The 25,053-nt window shown below is 31.7% G+C and overlaps 3 protein-coding genes across 3 annotated transcripts in view; all 3 read left to right on the forward strand.

Moving 5' to 3' along the window:
* Window positions 1–14,289, forward strand: part of LOC145304615 (uncharacterized) — a 22,511-nt gene extending 8,222 nt beyond the window's left edge. The window contains exons 6-22 of the mRNA XM_080146536.1: window positions 679–756; window positions 877–943; window positions 2,131–2,230; window positions 3,108–3,202; window positions 3,488–3,563; window positions 5,269–5,335; window positions 5,960–6,044; window positions 6,336–6,420; window positions 7,093–7,247; window positions 7,424–7,488; window positions 7,826–7,919; window positions 8,270–8,379; window positions 8,535–8,599; window positions 10,593–10,680; window positions 11,938–12,021; window positions 12,502–12,613; window positions 13,404–14,289. Of these exons, the coding sequence (XP_080002662.1) occupies window positions 679–756; window positions 877–943; window positions 2,131–2,230; window positions 3,108–3,202; window positions 3,488–3,563; window positions 5,269–5,335; window positions 5,960–6,044; window positions 6,336–6,420; window positions 7,093–7,247; window positions 7,424–7,488; window positions 7,826–7,919; window positions 8,270–8,379; window positions 8,535–8,599; window positions 10,593–10,680; window positions 11,938–12,021; window positions 12,502–12,613; window positions 13,404–13,501 (1,524 nt within the window). The 3' untranslated portion in view covers window positions 13,502–14,289. The remainder of the gene's footprint in view (window positions 1–678; window positions 757–876; window positions 944–2,130; window positions 2,231–3,107; window positions 3,203–3,487; window positions 3,564–5,268; window positions 5,336–5,959; window positions 6,045–6,335; window positions 6,421–7,092; window positions 7,248–7,423; window positions 7,489–7,825; window positions 7,920–8,269; window positions 8,380–8,534; window positions 8,600–10,592; window positions 10,681–11,937; window positions 12,022–12,501; window positions 12,614–13,403) is intronic.
* Window positions 14,287–21,616, forward strand: LOC145304617 (mitochondrial GTPase 1). Its single transcript, XM_080146538.1, has 11 exons — window positions 14,287–14,500; window positions 14,970–15,060; window positions 15,231–15,348; window positions 15,633–15,732; window positions 16,173–16,287; window positions 16,719–16,825; window positions 17,070–17,128; window positions 17,365–17,486; window positions 20,173–20,256; window positions 20,479–20,514; window positions 21,287–21,616. The coding sequence occupies exons 1-11, from the start codon at window positions 14,385–14,387 to the stop codon at window positions 21,386–21,388; spliced, it is 1,050 nt and encodes a 349-aa protein (XP_080002664.1). The 5' UTR covers window positions 14,287–14,384; the 3' UTR covers window positions 21,389–21,616.
* Cisd2 (CDGSH iron sulfur domain 2) lies at window positions 21,585–24,135 on the forward strand. The gene is made up of 5 exons (XM_080146539.1): window positions 21,585–21,718; window positions 22,091–22,176; window positions 22,514–22,574; window positions 23,158–23,231; window positions 23,719–24,135. Exons 1-5 carry the CDS (start codon window positions 21,640–21,642, stop codon window positions 23,851–23,853), a joined length of 435 nt encoding a protein of 144 aa, XP_080002665.1. The 5' UTR covers window positions 21,585–21,639; the 3' UTR covers window positions 23,854–24,135.
* The last annotated feature ends 918 nt before the right edge of the window (window positions 24,136–25,053 follow it).

Raw genomic sequence — 25,053 nt, forward strand, 5'->3', positions numbered from 1 at the left:
AATTTCTTTTTAAAATTAAAATAGTGGGGTTGACTACCCAACCCCCAATTTTTAAAAAAAAATTCCTTTAAGTCCAAAATACGATAAATTGATTTGATCAAACCTCTTAGGGCAAAGCCCCTAGAGGCTAGGGGCGAAGCCGCTAGTATTAGTTCAAGCAGTTTGAAATGTTGCTACTTCAATTCGACATATTGTTATCCATAATTTAAAGTAACAGAATGTCTCTTTGTGTGTCTCTAGTGAAGTTTTATAAATACTTTAGCAAATGCTATCTCCGCCCATCTAGGAGAAATCGTCCTCAGAAAAAATACCAAAAAAAATATTAAGGGCCCTAGTATCTGAAAGGTTACTTACTTCAACAAAAAGACAAAATGGTATAGATAAGACGACGTTTTTAATAACAAGAGTGAAAAAAAGGGGCATTATTAATAATAAAAAATGCGTTTCCGATTATTAGATAAAGATAGTGTGATACATGTCCTGGAAATAACGGCTCACAATTTGAAATTGAGTAAACTTCTTAATTATAAAAAAAATGTTCTTTCTGACGCTATAAACTTTTTGGTGTCTTTGTTTTTTTTGTTTTTTTTTGTTTTTTTTTAAGAACAGAGTAGTTTTTCCATATTTCGCTGCAGTTGTGTAAAACGTCAAGTGACTTACATTATATTTTCTCCCCAGGTATGTGGTATGACCGGAAGAAGCTACACTTTTGAAGTGGCACATGCGCTATCCAGAAAATTCGGCTCTGCTCTATTAAGGAATTTACACAAAATTTATCAATGATATTTTATTTATGGTAGAAAAAAAAATATAACATTATCTATGTACAGTGTCACTTCTAAATGTTTAAAAATGAAATTTTGTGAAAATGTTGTCAGGATGGGAGGAAAGAGGGGTGACGTTATGGGGGTGGTTCTGCCCAATATTCCAGAGTTTCCATTGGGTAAGGTTTTATCAGGGATCTAAAGGGATAAGACAATGACCGATAAATTGATGTACGTCCCCAATGATACACAAAATTACCCCTTCTGTAGAATTAGTGGTTGAAGCGTTTGGACACTTAACTAAATGAACCGACCAATCAAAATTTATTAAAAGTCTCAAAGCATAAGAATAAGAAAACGTTATTATTAGACATTTGGAACTAGTGTAATAAAAAGCCAAATGTCTCTGGCCTATAGTTTTGGCAGTGTTCCATATTAAGAAAACCCTAATTAATGGCACTCTCATATGCATGAGAAGCATGGACGAGGAAAGGCATGATTTAAGTTGCTTGATAAGTAGAATCCTAACTTTCTACAAATCTCCTAAGGGCATCTCAGGTAAGGTTGAGTGAATATATGTATACTGACAAATTACGACTGTATTTGTCAACCAAGTGCAAAGTCTATGTGGGGACTTGAACTTGCTTTTTCCCAACCATAGAATAGTGCGCTAACCCAGGGAGTAAGGGAGGGGACAATAAAACGAATATTCAATTTTTAGGAGTCTCAGACTTTGGGTACTGGCTAAAAGGGAATGTGCAAGAATTTAGCAGTTTCTGACTGACTTTGGGTACTAGCGATAACTCGTTTGTTAATTTTGAATATTGCAGACAAGTATCTACAAAACTTAATTTGTTATGATGTGGCTGGTCTTAACAATTTTTTTCTCTCCAGAAAATATCATTTCATAGATAAAAACTTTATTGTGATATTTGTTTAATGTGCAATCTAAGAATCCAATTAAATTTTGGGTTATGGGGCTATTGGTTGAATGGGTTCCAGGGAGATTTTTATTAATTACATAATGGTTACGTCAGTCTGATGTGCTGGTAATATAATTTTCAAATGAATGCTTTTTTCTTGAAACTTTCTTCTTATTTTATTGTTATCTGTATTGTATTAACTCTCCCTTTAAAATTTCCTCCATATTTTCTGGATTAATCTGGATTTCAAGGTCTTTCAGCTTATACTCTAAAATTGAATTAATTGCCCATTGTCCCCTCCCTTACTCCCTGGCGCTAACCACTATACTATGGGACACCCTTGAGAGAGTGTTTGTTCATGTTCGTTTGTACTACTGTTTGATTTCAGATCTTCGTTTTAATTAATGTTTTCATCCTTGTTTTAATTCATAGTGTTTTCTTAGTTTTTCTTGGAGCCGCTGGAGTAAATATTGCCATTACAACGATGAATCCAACATACAGGCCTGAAGAAATTGCAAGACAATTGGAAAATTCGCAAGCAAAGTAAGATTTTTAGTTTGGAATTTTATAGAAACAGAGAAAACAATCCAAGATATTTCATAAGTTTCCTAATTTTTACATATTGTGATAAAATTAACACATCAACAAAAAAGGCCTTAATTTTAACTTGAGTAGGAAAACAGAAATGACAAACAATTTTAATGAAACAAGGATGACAACATCCACAAAAGCGAAGCACTGATCGGTAGGACAAACGGACATTAACACTTGTATAGTGTCAGAACTGAATAATCATAATTTAAATGTATAAGAGTCAAAGCAAAATTGTAAGTAAATTTGTTGAAAAACTGCTTGATTCGGGATAATGTTTATGGACAATGACATACTTACATTTTTAGGACTTGTTTGTAGAGTTGCTTTGCTTATTGAATTATGCTTTGTTGTCCCAGGAATCAATATACCAAAAATCAGATCAATCGGATGATTAGATCACATAAAAATTTGTTGTTAAAAAAGTAAAAAAAATCAACATGTTTAAAATGGACGTACGGACATTTTGGTAATCAAGCAATTAAAATACCTAGAGAAAATATTACGTTTTTTGCAAGCGTATCAAATAATCACTAAAAATGACACTTATCTAAAATACAAAGTAACTTGTCCTTATAATAAAGTAACAGGATGTCATTGTCTGTATGTTTGTACCGAATGATCTCGCTAACCATTGAACCGATATAATTCTCCTTTTTTACAGGGTAGCTTCTCATAGGTCCGTAGCCGCTATTTGGTACTTAAAAACAAGTTTTTGTTTTTCTAAAATCTGTCAGTAAATAAGAAAGTTACACTTGCTATGTTTAGTTTGGTGACGGTTAACCAATAACCATTGAGCTACCATGAAGTTTATTATGCTTTTGTTCAGGTATATTGTGACCATCGAGATGTTTCTCCAGAACATAAAGCAGGCCTGTGATATCTACAAGGGAATTGAGAAGATTATTCTCATCGGGGGATCTGGTAAGGTTTTGTTTTCAGGGAGGGAGGGGTCATTGGACTGTAAATTATCAAAGTTTTACAACCACGTTTTTTTATTCGTTGGCTTAAAAACTTTGGGTACTTTTATTGAATTTTATTAGGTAGTTGATTCCATACTAATAGTGTCCAAATTTTTCAACCATCAATTTTAATCTACAGAATGGGTATGTAAATCAATCTATTGTTCAATGTCTTATCCCTTAAGATCCCTGGGGATTTTTATCATATGTGCATCTACGGTACCTTTCAGTCGATTATTTGATCCAGGTGAGACACCAGAAGGATGTATAACATTCCAGGACTTAGTCAAAGAGGAAGATGGATCCCTATATGATGTGGACAGGTAAACAACTCTTTTATTATGAATCAATTAGTGGCTGCCAGTGTCGCGGATCCGGATCCGCAAAAAATATGCGGATCCGGATCCTTGGGTATAAATTTATGGAAAAATCTACCTAATTTATATAAAATAGTCACTTACAAATTTTGAAATATCTGGTAACCTTGTTAAGATCAGCTGATTCACTACCACACTCTTTAGGTTCAGACTTGAAAATCAAAAGTATTTTTGACTTCAAGATTAAAGAATAAATATTTTTTTTAAAAAGAAGGTGTATCAACTTTTTTTTTATAGCTAGCCGGTTCTTTTAGTAAGTAGTAGATGTAAAATTTTTTATAGAATTCAGATACTCAATCGGTTTTTTAGTAGACCTCTTATTTTTTAAGTAATTTAAGTTTAAAAAAAAAAAAAATTAAGTCGATTTTAAGGTACTAAAAATCAACAAAAAAAAGAAAGAAAATGGCCATTATGAACAAAAATAGTAAGATCTTTAATTTGACACCTTACTTTTTCAATTCTGTCAGGTAATTATTGAAAAAATCGATTTTTTTAAACCCACGAGAATAAAAACTTTGAACTTAATTTTATCATTTCACAAGTAAAAAAATATGGGTTCATATATACCTTTAGAATCAGAAAAATATTACAAATCCATTGTAAGCAAAATTGAAAAAAAAAGTTTACAATATAGTATATAAACTACAATAAAAGGAATTATATGAAAATATCATATTATATTATACAGGCAACGTCTTAATTCTTGAATTGAGTATAAAAATGGGAAGGGGGTAAAGAGGGGGTAAAAAAGGGAAGACGAAAGTGTTGCCTGAACAAAAAATATAATTGGCCATTTGTTTATTTTTTATTTTTTTACTTTTTTTCAATTTTGCTTACAATGGATTCATAATATTTTTCTGATTCTAAAGGTATATATGAACCCATATTTTTTTACCTGTGAAATGATAAAATTAAGTTCTAAGTTTTTATTCTCGTGGGTTTAAAAAAATCAATTTTTTCAATAATTACCTGACAAAATTCAAAACGTAAGGTGTCAAATTAAAGATCTTACTATTTTTGTACATAATGGACATTTTCTTCCTTTTTTTTGTTGCGTTTTAGTACCTTAAAATCGACTTAATCTTTTTTAAAAAAACTTAAATTACTTAAAAAATAAGAGGTCTACAAAAAAAACCGATTGCATATCTGAATTCTATGAAAAATTTTACATCTACTACTTACTAAAAGAACCGGCTAGCTATAAAAAAAAAAGTTGATACACCTTCTTTGGTGATTTTATTTTTGTTGTCAAGGATCCGGATCCGCACTGTCCAAATTTGGAGGATCCGGATCCGCATACAATCAATGCGGATCCGCAACACTGGTGGCTGCACCCATAGCCTCTAAGGGCTTTGTATTCGAAGATTCAAGGAAGGACAGATAAATTGCCTAAAACCTTACCAAGAACTGTGAAAAGTTTTACTAAAATGCATATCTCAATCGAAAAATCATAAGTTACTGACAAAATATACCTTATAGTTTTATGTTATAGGATTCAAATAACTATTTCATTATCACCTTTAAAAATAACCAATAGACTTCATAATTAGTTCATTTGAAATATTAAACAATTGTGAGATTGAAAACCTTAATTTTGAATTTGTAGGGAGGATAAAAAGCAATACACACAAACATCCAATTTTTTTTCTAGAAACTGCAATGCACGTGAAGATATAGTGGCTTTGCCTTATTCAAGTGGAACCACTGGGCCACCAAAGGTAAACATTTCATAAACCCGCAACTGTGGTTCAACACGTAGCGCATTAACACCGCGTCATAACTGAAGGCGTTAAAATGGTTCCTACTGCTGTTATAGTTAGATTAGGGGAAATGACTTGGTCCAAAACAGACGCAACTCATTACTATGCACAGTTGGGACCTCCAGGCAAGGGTTGTGCAATCAAAAAGTTGTCTATGGGATAATACTTAACTTAACATCCTTGGGTGTTAGAGTATCGCAACCTACCACACGCGAATGATGCACTGGATTCTCTAGATGATCACTTATTCGAAGGAGAACCTTGCCCTTATGAGTTAAGGTCGACATTACATACCTGTCAATATATGGGGAAGATTAGGATGTAGATTTTTTATCCATGATAGAAATTTCCCTCCCTATCCTAAAATATAAGGATGAGAAAAAAATACAACCTTGTGCTGCATTCATGTATCTCCATTATTGGCGGGAAAATATTGTATTTAATACTAGCGGCTGTCTATGAGAAGCTGCAATTGAAAGGAAAACTAAATCGGCTCACTGGTTAGCAAGTTAGATATTTCGGACTCGGTGCAGGCACGCAGACAGCCAGCCTGTTAGTTTTTTATAAGGAAATTTTTTATAGGGAGTCATGTTGACCCATTACAATTTGGTAGCCAATCTGTGTCAAGTGTTGTGTCCTGATGTCATGACCATCAGACCATTTAAAGGTAGGTTGACACCTTAAATGTAGAAAAGTTGCGCTTTGTAGGCAAATATTTCTTTATGATGTTAACATCCAGAATCATGACATCTTCCTACTAAAGAAAAATAACTCAATAACACATATATACTTCAAAATGTGAGGCCGATACTAACTTCAAATAACCATCATTGCGAAGCTAAGTTTATTTAGTCAAGTAATTTTTGTGTTTGTTTAGGTAGTTAGTTTACAACTAGTATGTATAACAAAGAATAGGACCCTTAACAGCATCTGTGGTGCTAATATCATGACTTTTTAGAGACCGGATTTCAAGAATCAACCCTAGCTGTCCTGCCTTTCTTTCACATCTATGGAATGGAACTTATTATGCTTTACAATCTCAGGTGGAAAATATAACTATGCTCGAGACAGAGAGAGGACATTGGAATTTAGATAACACTGACACCCAGTTTACTACCTCTAAAACTTTGGATACTTAAAAAGAATTTGACCTCGGCCAAAAAGTTTAGTAGTTTGTTTAACAGGTTTGATTAAATTTGACTGTATTTCTCCCAGTGTTCTGGAGCCGGAGCCGGAGCCGGAGCCGGGAGCCGGGAGCAGCAACATTTTTGGTGGAGCCGGAGCCGGATCCGGAGCCGTATTTTTCGTTAAAAACGGCTCCGGCTCCGGACTAGCTAAAAATGATTTTTTAAAGTAATATTATAATTTGGCAACGGTCTATTTCCATATAATAAACTGAAAAACTATTGTTACTTAACAAATAGACACACATCCTTCTACTTTTATATAGCTCTAATCAAATAAAAGCAAAATATTTTATATTATTTATTTTATTTCATCAAATTCAATAATGAAAAAAAATTGATATATTAATTTTAAGGTAGGAGCCGGAGCCGGAGCTGGAGCCGGAGCCGGAGCCGGGAGCCGTATTTCCAAATACGGCTCCGCGGAGCCGGAGCCGGAGCCGGAGCCGCATCAAAATTATACGGCTCCGGCACACTGAATTTTCTCCAAGTTACTTCGAACACTTCATGAAACATTTTTTTTATTTCTAGAGCTGGAGGCAAAATGATAACATTACCTAAATTTGAACCAGAAAGCTATATCAAGGCCCTGGTAACATACAAGCCAACCTTCCTGAACCTTGTTCCCCCTTTGGTGTCATTCCTGGCCACTCAGCCCGTCGTCAAGTCTAGCCATTTAAGCTCAGGTTTGAAAATTATTTCAGTTTAGGATCTGTTCTATAACTTGTAATTTTTACATTATGTTTGATTTATTTAATTCTATTAGTAGCTATAGCTTTTTTTCGCTTTTTAGGTTGGATGGTAGTATCGGGTGGTTGGTTAGGAAAATAGCCTAAAACCCACTTAAAATATTTAACTTTAGTAACCTTTGTGACTGGTGGTGCCGCTCCCTTTGGTCCTGCTCTCATTGAAAAGTTTATGGAAAAGGTACAAACACTTTTAATAACTTTATCTTTTAAATTACATAGGTACCTTTATCACAGATAACTAGAGGATTCACCTTTAGCATCTAGGGGCTCTGGATTTCAATAACTTAACCATAGCCTAAAACCAACATTAAACTTATATAAAAAAAATTGCCTAAAACCCCCCGGGGATCTACTAAATAGAGACCTCAAAAGGTTCAATAGTCATCTACAGTAAAAAAAACTTATTAATTTAAATAATAGGATAGTCTTAATCAACCAAAATACATAATTAAAGCTTCTCTAAAAGGCACAACTTAGTCGTAATCTTGGTCATTCCAAATTCACATTCTTTTTAGGTGCACCCCAACAAGGTGGAGTTCCGTGAAGGTTTCGGTATGACAGAATCCAGCCCTATCACTCACATTCAACCAGGAGAAAATGCTAAACTAGGTAGGTATAATTATTTACTTAATTTCAGTAACTTTTCTTATGACTTATGCCCACTAAATGTCCGCTGGATTAGAACCGGTTCTCAGCCTTACTGATGTAAAGCATCGTATTACAGACAATTTTCTAGTAATAATAAAATTAAAATAATAAAATTAATACCAATTTGTTAACCAGTTTCTTCGCCCCTCGGGGCTCACAGAACTGGTTTTAATCTTGTAATTTTTCATTTTTATTATCCGCGGAAAGCTGTCTATAATACGATGCGATAAATGAACATTATTGGACTGATTGGAACAAGATAGAATAAATGCTAGGAGAAATCCAGCTAGTAAATTATCCCTAAATTTAAGGTGCCTGCGGAGGTCCTGTACCTAACACCATTGCCAAGATTGTCGATATTGAGACCAGGGAAGCTCTGGGACCCAATCAGGATGGAGAACTCTTGGTTTCTGGTCCACAGGTATGCAGAAACAATTTTGTTTAAACAAATAAATAAAATATAATATACACATAAGGATGAGATAAACAATGAAAGCTTCATACTTTTGATCATATTAATTTCGCTTGCTTCCTTTAAAAATCTCTTGTGCTAATTAAGTAATTTTCTTTGTTAAGGTTATGAAAGGTTACTACAGAAATGATTCAGCAACCAAGAAGACTGTCATTGATGGATGGCTCTTGTAAGTTTAGATTATTTTATTGTTTAAAGTTTTGGTAACAGCCAGATAAAAAGCTGAATGTAGTTGATTCAACTTAGTTAAAAAGTCGGGGTTTAATTTTTAAAAGAAAAAGAAGAAAAAATTCTGGTTTGTAATTTTTTTCTAGGGACGATTTCTCTTTGGAGGGTAGAGTTACCCTCCCCCAATAAAGATATAAACTTTCTTATGACTTATGCAAAGCTTAGCTGTAAAGTAGAACCATATCCAGGGCGACCACTGCATACTATATATACTATTTATACTATATAGGATGAATTTGGATACTATATCATACTATATAACCAAAATTTACTATATATACTATATAATATTACCTTTATTTGACCAAAATTTACTATATATACTATATAATATTACATTTATATAACAAACAACGAATATTTTCAGTTTTGTGACAACGCCTCTTAAGGTGCGTTAGGTTTTCTCCTATTTCTAGCCCCTGCGGGGGGCTCTAACCCTGTGGGGCAATCATTAACCTTTATCTTACATAACCTAACCCTTAATAACCTATCAAAAGTAAACTGTCATAGGACAAAAATACATAAAGCTCTACTACAGGTAAAAGATTTAAATTTCTTAGTGGAATAGTTATAATTCAGAATATGCATCTATTTGTATGTTATTAACATATCTTTATTATTAGGTAGGTACTTTTTTACATAATTAAATTACCCCCCCCCCCCAAAAAAAAAAAAAAGATTTACTCTGGGGGTAATTTTTTTACCCCACCCCCTTTAACAGATTTCAGGGAGGTGGGGAATTAAGCAAATCAAATTTTACCCCCGGGGTAAAAAAAAATTTTTTGGGGGGGAGGTAAAAAAATTTGCGGCGCGCTTCACGCGCCATTTTAACCCCCTTCCCCAACACAAAGTACCCCATCCCCCCTTTAAAAAAAATTTACCCCCCCATATAATAAAGCTTGGACGCCTCTATTGGAGGCCAATTTTTTTTCCTTCAAATATATAAATATCATCCAAATATAAGCTCATTTTGATTAACAAATAGACCATTAACTGTGCAATTAAGAAGTTTGTTTTTTACCTGTCCAGAGTCCACCTGAGGGTCTGCAGCACCTGAATCTGTAGGCTAAATTTCATTTTTTCTTCAAATATGTAAAAAAAATACCCGAAAAGATGCATAATTTGTTTAAAAAGTTGACCTATAACTCTTGAAACAAGAAGTTTGAATTTTACCTGCCCTGAGTGGACCTGGAGGACTGCAGGACCAGAACTTTGATTTTAATTTTTTCTTCATTAATGTTAATAACATCCAAAAAGATGCATATTCTGCTTTATAAGTTGACCTCTAACTCTTTTAATAAAAAACTTTATTTATAACCTGTCCAGAGTGGACCTGGAGGCCTTCAAGACCAGAACATGGAGGCCTATTTTATTTTTTTCTTCAGATATGTTAATAACATCCAAAAAAAATACATATTCTGTTTTATAAGTTGATGTCCAACACTATAAACAGAAATTTCTTTTTACTTGTCCAGAAACCACCTTCCAGCTAGCCTGCAGCACCTGAACCTGGAGACCTATTTAAAAATGATTAAATATACGTGAAATACTACCCAAAAGTAAACTTTTATCCCAAATAACCTATAGATTAATACCTAGCCTAATAATCACAGAGTAAGCGAAAGTGGCGAAAATCTTCCCCCCCCCCCCCCCCCTTCTATGTGAAATTGCTTTGATAACAGCTTCGCTTTAAGATATTATTAATGATGTATATACTATGTATTACTAAATAATTTAAAGTCCGATACTATATCATACTATATGAGTAAAAAAAAAGTATACTATATATACTATATGGAGAAAAAAAATATACTATAAAAATACTATATTTTTGGGGTTTTGGAGTGGTCGCCCTGCATATCTGTCGAGCGGGTAGCGAGATCTTAAGCTACAGACATAATTTTTCACTTAATGTGATACGTATTTGTTGGTAGAACTGGTGATATTGCTAACTATGATGAAACTGGACAATTTACAATTGTGGACAGACTCAAGGAACTTATCAAAGTCAAGGGACTACAGGTATAACAATTTTAGTTCCAGTATGACTTCGAAACCTATTGATATCCGCTTAATTAGAACCGATTCTCAGCCATTCTGAAAAATTATGTCTAGCGTCGTATTACAGACAATTTTTAACAAAGGGAGAGGTCATTTTCTAGTAAATCCCGTAAAGGTGTGTGTTATAAGGCCTAAAAATAGTAGTAGAACGATAAGGTGCTCTATATATTTGTATTTCCTATTGAATAGAACAATAGGGAAGAAATTTTTTTTTTTTTTTTTTTTATAACCGTACCTGGAATATCTGAAATTTCTATCAAATGCTTTGTTTGGCTCAAACTGACACAAATAAAAAAAAAATATAATTATAATAAATCAACCTGTAAAGAATGACTTCTTCCTTTGTTTAATGGTATAGATTGTTCTTAACCTTTACCTTGTACCTATAGAAAACATTATTATTATAATTATATTTTTTTTAAATTTTTGTCAGTTTGAGCCAAACAAAGCGTTTGATAGAAATTTCGTATTTTTTTTAGATAATCCAGGTACGGTTATCAAAAAAAAAAAAAAAATTTCCCTATTGTTCTATTCAATAGGGAATACATATATCTAGAGCACCTTATCGTTCTACTACTATTTTTAGACCTTATAACACACACCTTTACGGGATTTACTAGAAAATGACCTCTCCCTTAAATATTGAAATAAAATCATAAATTAAATACCTGTTATGTTAGCACGAGCCTTTGGCCTCTTCGGAGCTTACAAAAGTGGTTTTAAACATAAAATTTTTCATTTTAATACCCGCGTAAACCTGTCTATAATACAATGCGATAAATAACTATTCTAACATGCCTCAGAATTCGTAGCGTTATCTCTTATAGTGCCTTATTGAGTACAAATACATTATACCCTCTTCCCATATTTATAAATAAAATGAAAATAAAGGGTACAATAGTTTATGTCAATTTTTTATTACTTTAGGTTAGGTTAAATTAGGTATTGACTACTGTGGGATATACATTAATAAAAAGAAACTTTCACCCTCCTCATTTAAAAAATAAGGGAGTGCTTTCTGGCGCCCGACGGGAACTTTGTGGGAAAGCAAAAAATCAGATATTTATTCGTTGGATAAAAACCAACTATGTTTAAAACACATATAAAAAGTTAAAAACTTCGGTTACCAGTGTAATTTACTGTCCAATAACCCCTCCCTTCCTGATATTGGACCAGTGCTTAATGCAAAAAAATGATCATGAGAACTTTTCTATATAGGTGGCACCCTCCGAGCTTGAAGATCTGATTCGTCGTCACCCTGGTGTCCTTGATGTAGCTGTTGTTGGTGTTCCTGATGAAAGGGTGAGTTCACTTGAAAAATAACAAGGATGACAACATCCATAAGTAGCGAAGAACAAAAAATTCATAGATTAACAAAGGGACCAAATGAATTATAGAGAAAATGTTCATTTGATGTAAAAAAAAGAAAATGAAAGAGTATGTGTAATTTATCATAGAAATCACGAAACCTTTATTTATGTCTTTTGATACATGACAGACTGACCGACGGACCAAGTAAATCATATAGGTACTGGATGCTGGTTGATACAGGAAATATCTCATTTATAAGGACGGACAGGCAAATTTAATTTAATGTCCTGGTCAATGGTTTTATAAGTGCCTTCGTTGCATAGATTGATTGATTTAATTAGAAGCTTCATAAGATCTTTAAATTGGTAGGTATTTTATTGAGTTTCCAATCAATAATTCAAAGATTCCTTCCCAAACCCCCTTTCACTCTGGAACGAAATTTTTAATAGTTTTTTTTCTTTATTCATTTAGTCTGGAGAGCTACCAAGAGCCTATGTTATCCGTAAGAACAGGAATGTTTCTGAGCAAAGCATCATAGATTACGTTGCGGAGAGAGTTGCCTCACATAAGAAGCTTGGAGCAGGTATGCTTATTTATTTTTAGATTATGTTCAGCATAGTATGGTTGTATCAATAGGATAGTAATCATTTCCATATGATGGTTTAAGGTCTCATCTATACAGGGATCTTAAGGAATAAGACAATGGGTGATAAATTGATATACATCAACAATGACGATAAACAAAATAGCCCCTTCTGTAGATTAAAATTATTGGTTGAAAGTTTTGACATTAGTTAGGAACCAACCAATTAAAATTCAATAAAAGTACCTAAAGTTGAGTATAAAGTAACGTATTATGTATGTATGTATATTTCAAATTCAATTATTATACATATGACAACGTTTATGTAAGTGGATTATAGATGAAAAAACAATTACAATTAATCATAATGCAAAAAAGAACATAAAGTCAGTCATAAGTAAATAAGTAATTATAAAACTTTGGGTACTAGTTTATTATATACCTAGGTTTTTTATGATTCCTCCCTCCTTTCCTGCATTTTTGAGTACTGTTTAAAAAGGCATGCCTTTATCAGACTAGGGTTAGTTACGCTCAGGAGTTTTTTATTCGTGGTACAACTGTAAGTAAAGCTCATCTAAATACATTCATGACCTTTCAATTGTGTTTTCATGTTTAAGAGTAAAATACAGCCATTGATGGATAGAGCATATATCTTAAATACTAGTTTTACTCCATGTTATAAAATGAGGTTATCAACATTTTTATACCTTCAAAGTTCACTCAGTTTTACAACCTAACTATAGAACACACAGAGGGTTTTAAGACATGCCTAAAAAATAACATTTTTAAGGTGTAATGTTCGTTGAAAGTCTGCCCAAGAACCAAACTGGTAAGATACTCAGAAGAGAACTGAAGGCCCAGGTTTTCAAGGGTTCATTCGGTTACTAACACAATCTCATCTATGGAAGGTTCCCTTTGAATAAGATACTACCTACCTATGCAAAAGTTGAGTTTTTGTAGTGTACCTAGAGTTTTACATTTAGTATTTTCATAGATCATGTGAAAAACCTGTTTGATATAAAGAAAATTTTTATTTTAAGATGATTAATACATTTTCTGTCATAAGATATTTGGAAGATTTTCAAATTTTGTTGTTTACTTTTCAACAGATTTTTCTACTTGCAAGAAAGTATTTTTGTGATATGTATTTACAAACAATATACCTTACTGTAATATCAATGCAGTTTTTTTATATACAAAGATTTAACAACCTCAACCAAATATTTCTGTTTAAAAATTTAAAACTATCTAATATTTATTACCTAATAGTTTTACAAAAAAAACTAAAGAAATTTACAAAGTAAAATCTTAAATTTTATTTCATATTCATTTAATAATTTATTAACAATTACGAAGTACAAAAAATCTAAACCTCTCTACTTATTAAGTGCCATTTTTATCATAATGTGATTTTTTTTGCATAATTGTAAGTGAAAGAAACTCTAGGTAAGCTTAATCCCAATTCAATTATTAATCTGTTTTTATATCTATCTAATAATGTTAATTTTTTTGATCAACCAAAAATAATATTTCACAATAGATCTGTTTCTTACGAATGCTAAAGAAAAAAGTATTTTTATATAACTATGCATGATTTTAAAACATTTATACTATTAAGATGATTGCTTAACATTTTAAATATGCTGTATTTAACTTTTATCTTCTATCATTTCAGAGTTATTTTATTAGTAGAATTTACTATAATCAATAATTTTGAAAATTTCATGAAAATTTAGAATACGCCATTTTGAAATTTACACTAAAACATAAAATGTGCAGGCTAAACGCGTGGCGGGAACTGGTTAGAAATAGTTTCAGAGCGGATTACAAGTTTCCGGTGAATTCGGCAAAAAACTGGTTTCCTGGACATATGCACAAAGGACTAAAGTAAGGAAAATAGATATAGAGAGAAAAGATACAGTAGATCTAGATGGTCGAACTAGCATCGTAATACTTCAAACTTTAAAAGGAAATTCTAGCAGACAGACACCTCTATTATATTTCGTTATATATGTCGTTTCATTCCAATACTGAAGCTAACTTTATCCTAAGTAATCCAACTATTCATAGATGACAATTGAAATTCTATATGTTTTGCCGTATGCTTCACATGCGAGGGAATTACTCGATTTTTTACCCAAACAAAGTTTTATCCTAAGAACTGCGACTATTTATAGCTGACCCAGTATGTGAATGAGAAGTAAAACTGAGCTTCTCGTTCATAGCTGTGCTAAACTTTCTAACCAATAATATGGCCGAATTATTCCTCCACTGTTTTTCTATTGGCTGATTTAGAGAGAACATATCTAAACTATATCTATTACTAGTTACCACTTATCTTTTTTTTTTAATTTAGAGAAATGCAAAGAAAAGTGATAGATGTAGATTGTGTAATTGAGGTTCACGATGCAAGAATACCTTTCAGCGGCAGAAATACTACATTTAAAGTAAGTTAAAGCTACATTTAGAGGTATTAAAATTGAAAGAAAATTGGATTTTTCACCCAATGACATGATAAATTCAACTGCAATCTACCTGAATTTTAAAAATAATTGAAAAAATCCTATACCTAGTAAATACTACAGAGTGGCTGTGCTATCAAAAATTCTCATTTCAGGAGACCATCAGTGGAGTGAAGCCCCACATCTTAATATTGAACAAGTCAGATCTAGTTCCAAAGTCCAACAGGGAAGAAATCATCCTAAAGATTAAGCAAGCTGATCCTATCATTTCAGAGGAATATATGTATTTAATAACTTGACGTTGTAACTTTGAAATTTTCTTAGTGTGTTCTATAAAGATTTTAATTCCTTACTCTATAAAAGTAAAGCAGTAATACTGGTGAACTTATTTATACAGTTGTGCCTATGGCTATATGCCTACACTCAGTTTTATGAAAATCAAAAGTCCATTTTTTTCTGATCAATTAGAATGAGTTTTGTATTTGTCAACCTTATTTATCTTTCCTTGTTGTAGTGGTATCTGGTCTTATTTGTTATTTTAATGCATATATTATAAAAGGTATTATTTGCTAATGCAAGTAAGAAAAGTTGTCCGGCATTAAGAAGTGTTTTACCCAGAGCAGTCAAACTTATTGAGAATTCTAATCGCTTCCACAGGCAAACCTGCATTAGATTAATAATATCTGAATGTTTATACTCAATCATCATTTTGATTACATGACTAAATGTAAATTTAATTTTATGGGTTATTTGTTCTAGAGGTGTGGGTGGTGGTACCCTCTCTCAACAACCTTCCCAGGACCTATAAGTAGCTACATTGGAAAGAAGAACCATATCTCGGTTCAGCGGTTAGCGAGACGTTTCTGTACAGACGGATATCCTGCCTTTTTTATAAGGATTACGAGATTTTTATGTCTAAAATTTGTAATTAAAAAAAAAACAATCTAAGATTTAGATACTGGCCTAATGATCTGTCTTTTCCTCTTATTTTATAAGCTGATCTCATTCTCACCAACATTTTTTTCTCGTCATTTCTGCGATACTTATTAGACATAGACGTCCTTTTAGCTTTGCTAATGCAGGCTTAAATGACCAAGGGGAGGCAAACCAGACAAATCTATAATCATAATTGGAATCCCAAATGTTGGCAAGTCCACAATAATTAACCAGCTGAGACAACAATATCTTGCAGTCAAGGGCAGAGCAACACAAGTAAGAAAGTTTATTTATGCAAAGGTTTTCTTTATATAGGTAGGATTTGTTCGTTAGTTTTTAAGACTATAATTTGAACTGTTATTTTGTGAATGGCTGATGCAATTATCTTGAATAGAGAAGCTTTTTCTATAGTTATGGCCCATGGGCCATACGTCGTCCGTAAGTAACGGTTAGCTCTTTAGAAAGCGTAGCAACTCTATATTCTTTCCAGAAAGTCTATCCGTACATTTTAAAACATGCTTATCTTGTACTTTTAGACCAAAAAATTTTTGTATGAAGTAATTATCCTTTTCATCTGATTTTTTAACAAAGATTCCTAGGACAACGAGGTACAATACTTTTAGCGAAACTTCTCTATGATCAAATCCTTAAAATGTAAGTATGTCCTTACATGAAATAAAAATTTACTTAATTAAGTTTTTCTTAAGGTTGGTGCAAAACCAGGCGTAACACGCAATGTGATGGAAAAAATCCGCGTATCTAATGATCCCATGGTTAATTTGCTGGACACCCCTGGCATCTCTAAACCTAATATCAAGGAATGTTTATAATTAATCTTAGTACATAAAGTTTTTGTTTGCTTATTAAGAACCACTGAACCAGTTGAGTTCTCCAATTCAAAAAAGCTTGGCATGGCTCTCGGGTTGGATTTCGGAGATTTTACTTCTAAATCTAAGTAAAAATTAGAATGGTTTCAGGCTATTTTTTCTTCTCTCTCCTTTCACCTTCAAAAACTTTAATTGTATTAATAATATTATGTATAAACATAAACTGTAAAACAAGGACATGCATGTTGGTATGAAGCTGGCTGCCTGCAACACTTTAAATGACCATGTTATAGGGATAAAGCTATATATTTGAATTAAATCTAAAACAAGAACTTTTAAATCCTAAGTTTTAAATTGTAAAAAAAAATATGATTTTTTATAGAGCCCTTTTATTAGTGTTTTTGTTTTTGAAAGCAATCTAGTACTTATTAACTTGGTCCGACAGACGGATATAAATGAAATAAAGAATAGTTATTTTGCTTAAAAGTAACCATCTTACATAAATATAGCTTTATTTTACTTCTGTTAGGATCCATGTTTATTTGTGATTATTTACTATGGTATTTTAATACCCATGGACATTTTGAGTATATCGACTACATGGGATTAAACGAACCTGAAGAAAATTGTAACATGATGTTGGCTAAGGTAAGGATTTTTTTCTGATTTTGGACATTGGAATCTAAATTACACTGGTACCCAAAGTTATATAAAAATAGCTTATGCATAACCTACATTGAAAACTTTGAGGTTGAATTTTTGTTTGTTGGTTCCCAAGGACAAAGGAAGGTCCGTCTGGTCATAAATTCTAGGAAAATCACGAAACCTACTTTGGAAACCTTCTAGGATATAGAGCAAAAGAGAAGGTGCAACATACTTGTATTTTGTAGTATTGTTCAATTCAGAAAGTATAAATTATAAGCTATCACCAAACCTCATTAACCGTCTGTTTATAGAATCAAAACAAAGGCTTCTTACTAAACAATTTAGAATTAGGGAGATTTAAAAAGTATTTTATAATACTTCCTGAAATTAAAATCTTTACATTTTTTTCTTATTCATGATACTGTTTACAAACAAAAACAAAATATTTCAACAAATATTTAATCAAAAGCACTTTGATTAACACCTTGATTAACCCCTCGAGGCAGGTTAAAGCAAAAGTTTCAAAATGATTCAATAACTAAAAAATATCTCACTATATGAATCTATAAAAAAATGAATCTGGACAAATTTAACCCTAACGAATTGGATCTTTACAGAAAAATTGAAAATAATTAGAAAATAATCTATCTTATGCCTAAAGCTTAAAATTAAATTCATTGTTCATTACTTATTAAACAAGGATGACACCATCTATGAGAACAAAGCTCTAAAAAGGTAGGACAAATGGACATTAACACTTGTAGAATGTCAGAACTGAATAATCAGAATATAAATGTATACGAGTCGAAGCAAAATTGTAAGTAAACACTGCTTGATACAGGATAATGTTTATGGACATACTCACATTTCTAGGACATGATTATAGAGTTGCTTCGCTTATAATAATGTACTTTGATGTCACAGGAATCACATAAAAATTTGTCTATGTTTAAAATGGACATACGAACATTCTGGTAACGATTATGGAGTTGCTACGCTTTCTAAATCATACCTACTACAGGAATCACCTGCAAAGTTTTTAAATGATAGGACAATTCTAACATGCCTATGGACTGACCAATGCTAATTATAGAAAAGCTTCTCTTTGAAAAAAAATAACCCTAAAATATAAAATACTAAATTCTATTTGAAGATCAACTTAATCTAAAATAAGCATAAAAAAGCATATATATGGGCTCTACCACAAAGTTGCCTATCAAGCACTGTTCCCCTCCTTTTTAATTTTTTTTGGTTACCTTTGCCATACCAAAAGGACCAGTGCCCCTTTGATTGTTTTCAATTTGTTTTACATTAATGGTAGGGAAATGGTGGGGCTCTGTGCTCTACAAGGCACTTTGGGAGAAATTACCAATATTTTAAATAATTCAAAAAGTTTGTAAGTTGTAATATTTAGAGAAGATTAGTAGTTTTCAGGTTTAATTATTGCAGTACTTAATAAATCATGATTTCAGGGAACCTTTTTTATTTTACTTCCCTAATTCGCCACTTTCCTCCAACGTGCTTAGCCATTAGATACAAGAAGTTGCCAAGAAAGTCAAAATTAAACTACAACAAATATCATAAAATGTATGATTGTGAAAATACATAGCTAAGTAGTTCAGAATTTTATTGCTAGGTGTCGTAAAAACTTTTTTTGAATTTAAATTTGTATATGAGATAAATATTTAAACAATCTTAAATATTTTTCAAAGTATTACAGCTATCCACTCTTTAGGATTTTTAATAAATTTATTCACTATTTAACATATAATTTACGAGTAGTTTATGATTAGATAAAATACCTAAAAGTTGTAAAAAAGCTTTAAGTCTTCTAAGCATCTTCCAGCATTGACCCATAGTATTTTTATAGTGAATATACTAGGCTTATGTTTAATATTTGCTTTATCGACTTCTAAGTTAGGTTTCACCATGGTTTTATATGAAAAAAACTTTGAAATGTAAAGCAATTTTTAAAACAATATAATCGAATGCTTTGTTGAGTTCAAAGGACAAAATAAAATAACACTGCAGAAAAGCATGAAATGTTGTAAATTGCAAAAGTACATTAATTGAACTGTTTACAAGTTACCACCTTTTTTTTAAATATACATTTTTGATCACAATTTATTTTGTGTCAAAGCTTTTAAACAACAGTTTGAACTCATCAAAACATTCGATAATATTGCACCAAACAATGCTTAACATTTCAAAGTTTTTTTCATATAAAACCATGGTGAAACCTAACTTTTTAGTCGATAAAGCAAATATTAAACATAAACCTAGTATATTTACTGAAAAAATACTATGGGTCAATGCTGGAAGATGCATAGAATCACTTGCTCTTGTTCGTGGATAGTCCTCTTTACATAAGGGGTAATTTTGCTTATCATTACATCATTGGGTATGATATTAATAGTCCATAGTTGTTTCCCTAAGAAATTTGAGTAGCGCAGCTACTTTTTAACTATCCTTTGTCTGGCTGTTTGTACATTTTTTGATAGAACCATCAGAAAATGTTAGCTAAGGTTAGTAATTTTAAAAGGAAAGGATTAAAAAAGGAATTTTAATGATTAAGTTAGGTAGATTAAGGAAAGGTTAGGTCCAAAGATTGATTTGAATGAAAGCTCCGTTTTATTTACATCAGAAATTTACTTAGAATACGTCTAATAACATTGCATTTTTTTTATAGAGTGCCATTGCCAACGGCTCGATGAAAATTATAAATGAGCATGGAGTAAGAAAAACGATACCTGATTATGAAGGCGTTGCTTATGTAAGTTTTTTTTTATAAGCAAAGCTTCACTGCAAGTTTGGGCATGTCGGTTGGGGAATAATTTTTTACTTAAATGGACAGTATTTTATTCATCTTACTTTTTAAATAAAAAGTCATAACAATCACTATAAATATGTAACACTTGAAACCAAAGGGGTATTCTTATTATTATTTTCTTTTAATTTGTTTATTATATCAACTATAATGATTTATTAATTTTAGAAATTTCTCAGTGGCTTTAGAAAAGGACGTTTTGGCAGGAAAGTGGATATATAAAAAAATATTTCAAATTCTTTGTTACATCAAAAATGAACAATAATATTACAGCAATATTTATGACTAGAGCGGCTAAGCCATTAGAGGTTTCTGTTAATAGGAAGGGTTGAACTTTTTTTTTATTTTTATTATAAAAAAGAAAAAGGTAAAAAAAAAGTTTTAGGCGGGGTAATTTTTTCTTGGGAGGGTGATAGTACCCTCACCTAGAATAGTTGCAATCCTTCCCTGGACCTATGAGAAGCTTCACTTAAATGAAGAACCATATCGGTCCAGCGGTTAGTGGGATATTTTGGTGCACACAGACTGATATCTTGTTACTTTTAAATAAGCATTACAATAATGCATATTCATAATGTATGAGGTTATTGTCATCCTTGTTATTTAACAAATATGATAATTTTAGTTTAAATGAATTACTTAATCATAATTCAATTATTATAAAGATAAGAATTAAATATAAATGACTTATTAATTATTATTTGAATAGACCACAAATTTCTAGTTTTTAATGAAAGAGAACAGTGAAATACTTTTAATGGAACTTCTGAAAATCAGATTCCTTCATAATGTAAAAATTCTAGGTATTGAAAAAATTTAGCAAATATGCACAAATCGCCCGAAAAATCTTACTTTATATCTTTTTTATAGAATAAAATCTGAGACTTATAATACATTTATTCGATGTAAGGCTAAGCGTTATAGAACTTGTTGTGAAAAAAATAAATAACAATTTTGTATCCACTGAAACATATTTAGGTTTTATCTGGATGAAGACCAACTTAAAGCTCCCCTAATAAATTCTAAAATGTCAAATTTAAATATTTATCAAGATATGAGTAATGAAAAAAGTGTTTGATGTGAAAAATAATTGAGATCTTTTTATTAAAAAGCTGTTAATCAAAATTTAAAAGAAAAATTGTAAGATTTCGTTGAGCAAAAAATTTTTATAATTTTATATTTTAATATTTGCGTAAAGCTGTCTATAATACGATGTGATAAATATTTATCAAATCCAATTTTCCTGTATCAAAATTCAGACATAAATACTGATTTACAACCTACTTAATCTATGTTTCAGAATAAATCTCAACCAAACCTATAATCAAAATGCAGGTGGTTAACCATATTGTGAAAGAATCTCTTCCAAATTACTTGGCCAATCTTCCAATTCCTGATACTATTCTAGGTAAACATTTTCATACCAGGGAAGGTTGCGTGATTATCAATTAACATATTGCGACACTAATATCGAGATTTCCTTACGTTCTTGGCCAATCCACCAATTCCTATCATTCTAGGTTAAGTAATACTTATAAACATTAGAAGGTTGCTGGATTATCATTTGACAAATTGCGACATTAATATATTTTATTAATTTCTTGGCCAACCTTCCAATTCCTGACAACTCAAGGTTACGGTATACAATAAAAAACGAAATTTCCGATAAGGTTGCGTGATAATGATTTGAAAATTGCGACATTTATTGACCCTCCTGTATATTAAATCATACAAAAAAAATATACAATCAACAAATGATACTTATTTCATTTTTGATTAGGATGGTTTAAATTGAGTGTCTCTGAGTGGGCCCGCCTGGTTCCCTTTGGTCTAGCCTGCACTGGTCTCTCTTATCTTACTCTTCAGGTATATTAAAAAAGTCACGTTGGTTGGTCCAACTGTAAAAATTACATATATTTGGTTAGTTATCAAAATAGAATTTCTTTAAGTAAATATTCATTTATCATGTAAGTTTATCTTCTAACAATTTATTTTTACTGTTTGATGTCCAAACTTTGCAACCAAAAAATTCAAATCTACAGAAGGGGTTATTTGTTTGTCATTACAGAGGATTGTATATCAATTTATTGTCTATTATAGTATTTACTATGATCCTTGATGAATATTTATTAAGGGCCCCTCAAGTGGGCCTAAATGACTGGAGGGTCGTTACCACTAGTTTATAATATGTTTGTTTATTAAGGGTCTTGCGCACAGCCCTGTTATTGGACCAATGATCAAGGATAAATTGGAAATTCTTCTGGGTAAGAGATATTATAAATTATTAGATGCTTTCATGCAAAGTGCCTATCGAGCACTTAAATCCCCCCCCCCCCCCACCAATATTTTTAAATAAATCCAAAATAAGGGGGAGGGAAGGTAGTTTTTTTCATATTCCTAACCCTCTCATTATCAGGAGGCCGGAGGAGGGGGGTATTCAATGCTCAACAATGTCCTTTTTGGGGAAATTACCAATTAGACTTTACTTATTTTTTTGTGTTATAATTTTAAAGATTTATATTTAAAAAAAAGAATGAAGAGTTTAGAATTTGATTTTCTTGTTGGGTTGGTGTATCAAATCGAGTATTTCATCTCTTTACAAGAAAACTCAGCATACTATTATTCTTTGGTTATAATCCTTGGAGTGCGGACGGAGGTTGTAGGGGGGTGTCACTGTCACCATTTCCTTAAAACAAGACATTAGTAACAACTGCCTTCCTATTTTTTTTCTTTCCCTCAGGGTTTACACTAGCCTGGTGATTCGCCGTGCACTTCACTGGTTTATCTCATCTAATCAAACTAAATGGGCAATATAACAAACCATAGCAATTATGTTTTTTCTCTCAGGAAAACAGCAGGGCCGTGTGAATGAGATGATTAAAATGGAATGCCCTAAAGTTGTGGACACTGTTGATATTGAGGTCAGTAATATATTCTTTTTGTATTTTAGGTTTTAGATAGTAGTTCACTCATAAGAAAATTAAAAGCTGTTTGTTAATTTCGTTTGTGATTGTTTCTTTATGGATTTTTCTGTGGAAATTTTTTTCTTTTGATTAATTCTCTACGTAAAAGAATATAAAAGCATTACTCTTACTGAAAAATACGGGTATTGTTGGTTTTGTGACATCGCCTCTTAAGGGGCGTTTCGTCGTTTTTTCACAGTAGATTACTAGATTTTGATAGCTTATTTCACGTAAGGCAAATTTTTATAATTGCTCGCAGAGTTAGGCAAGTGGCCCCGCAGGGTTAGAGCCCTACGCAGGGGCTAGAAATAGGAGAAAAGCTACTGTGAAAAAAATACAACGAAAGTTTCTTAAGAGGCTATGTCACAAAAACGACAATACCCTAAAATACTTTCTGTCTCTTTTTTATTTACTTTGGGAGACTTTGAAATTTTAACATTTGTAGGACATTACTGACAAAGCTGTGTACTGCCGCTGCTGGAAGTCCAAGAAGTTCCCGTACTGCGACGGCAGCCATGCCAAGCACAACAAGGAGACAGGCGACAACGTGGGCCCCCTCATTGTCAAGAAATCTGCTTAGATCTAGCACCCTATTCGCTGGGAAAATCCACAAAATTATTGAGAATATGCTTATTAATCTAAAAATCCGCTAAATTTTTTTTAAAAATCCATTAAATGTCAATTTTAATTGTTTTATAGATTATTGGAAATTATATTTTTAAAAACATTTACAATAAATCCAATAATAGGAAGATCAATAAAACCCAAAAATCCACTGAATAAAAATAACACAAAAAGTACCAATTTGTCGCTTTTCATTTATTTTTGATTGGTAAAAAGTACTAAAATAAAAGAAGAAAAAGGACCAACTTAATTTTTTCGCACAATATAAGCAACAAATATTTTATAATTTTTACAGGGTTAATTTTTTTTATTAGGTTGGCTCGATTTTAAGATTGGAATGTGGTACTTAAACCTACTGATTACCTATATTATATTAGCAACCAAAAAATATTTTTTTGAGATTCCCTTATAATGTTTAAACAGTATGCTAGGTGTATGTATAACATTTGAATTAAAAAAATATTAAAAATCGACCCACCCTAATATTTATAGTTTTTATTTTAAATGCTACATTTATCCACATTTATCTTATCTATACCTAATAATTATCATATTTTATCAAAGACTGATTGATTTTATTTTTTCATGTATTACCTGTTATTTCATTACGTTATTTTTTGTTGCTAACCATAATTGACCAATTTTATGTTGTCATTTTTATCCTCTTTTTTTTTTTTACCAAAAATAACACTTCCATTAAAAAATTCAAATATACCTATTTAAAAAAAAAAAGTGTCATAAAGTAATTTTTATGTTGGGAATAAGTAAAATAACATAAAATGTATTTTCGTGCATTTTTTTTATAGATTTACTTATGCCCCAGGCCATGAATATGTGTGACCATGACATTCGTTGTTTACAATTGATGTTAGTAATAGAATGTTCAGACAAATCAGGCTATTAGCTATAATTCTTTGAACGTTATGTGTTCTTTATTAATATAGGGACAGTAATATGATACCTACGGGAAGAAATAATGTTTGCCTCCCAACTTTCAACCAGCTTTTAAATACAAGTTGTGACTGGAGAAAAAGTTGGAGGAATAACTGCTTTTCATCCGCTGTCATAAGATTGTCTCAATATTATTTTAAATGAAATGTTAGTCTTCTAGGTAGTAATTCCATACGTAAGTAATGATAATAATATTTATTCCAGT

Source organism: Acartia tonsa, chromosome 13 (genome assembly GCF_053477335.1).
Source record: "Acartia tonsa isolate MP-2025a chromosome 13, ASM5347733v1, whole genome shotgun sequence".
In the NCBI taxonomy this organism is placed as follows: domain Eukaryota; kingdom Metazoa; phylum Arthropoda; class Copepoda; order Calanoida; family Acartiidae; genus Acartia; species Acartia tonsa.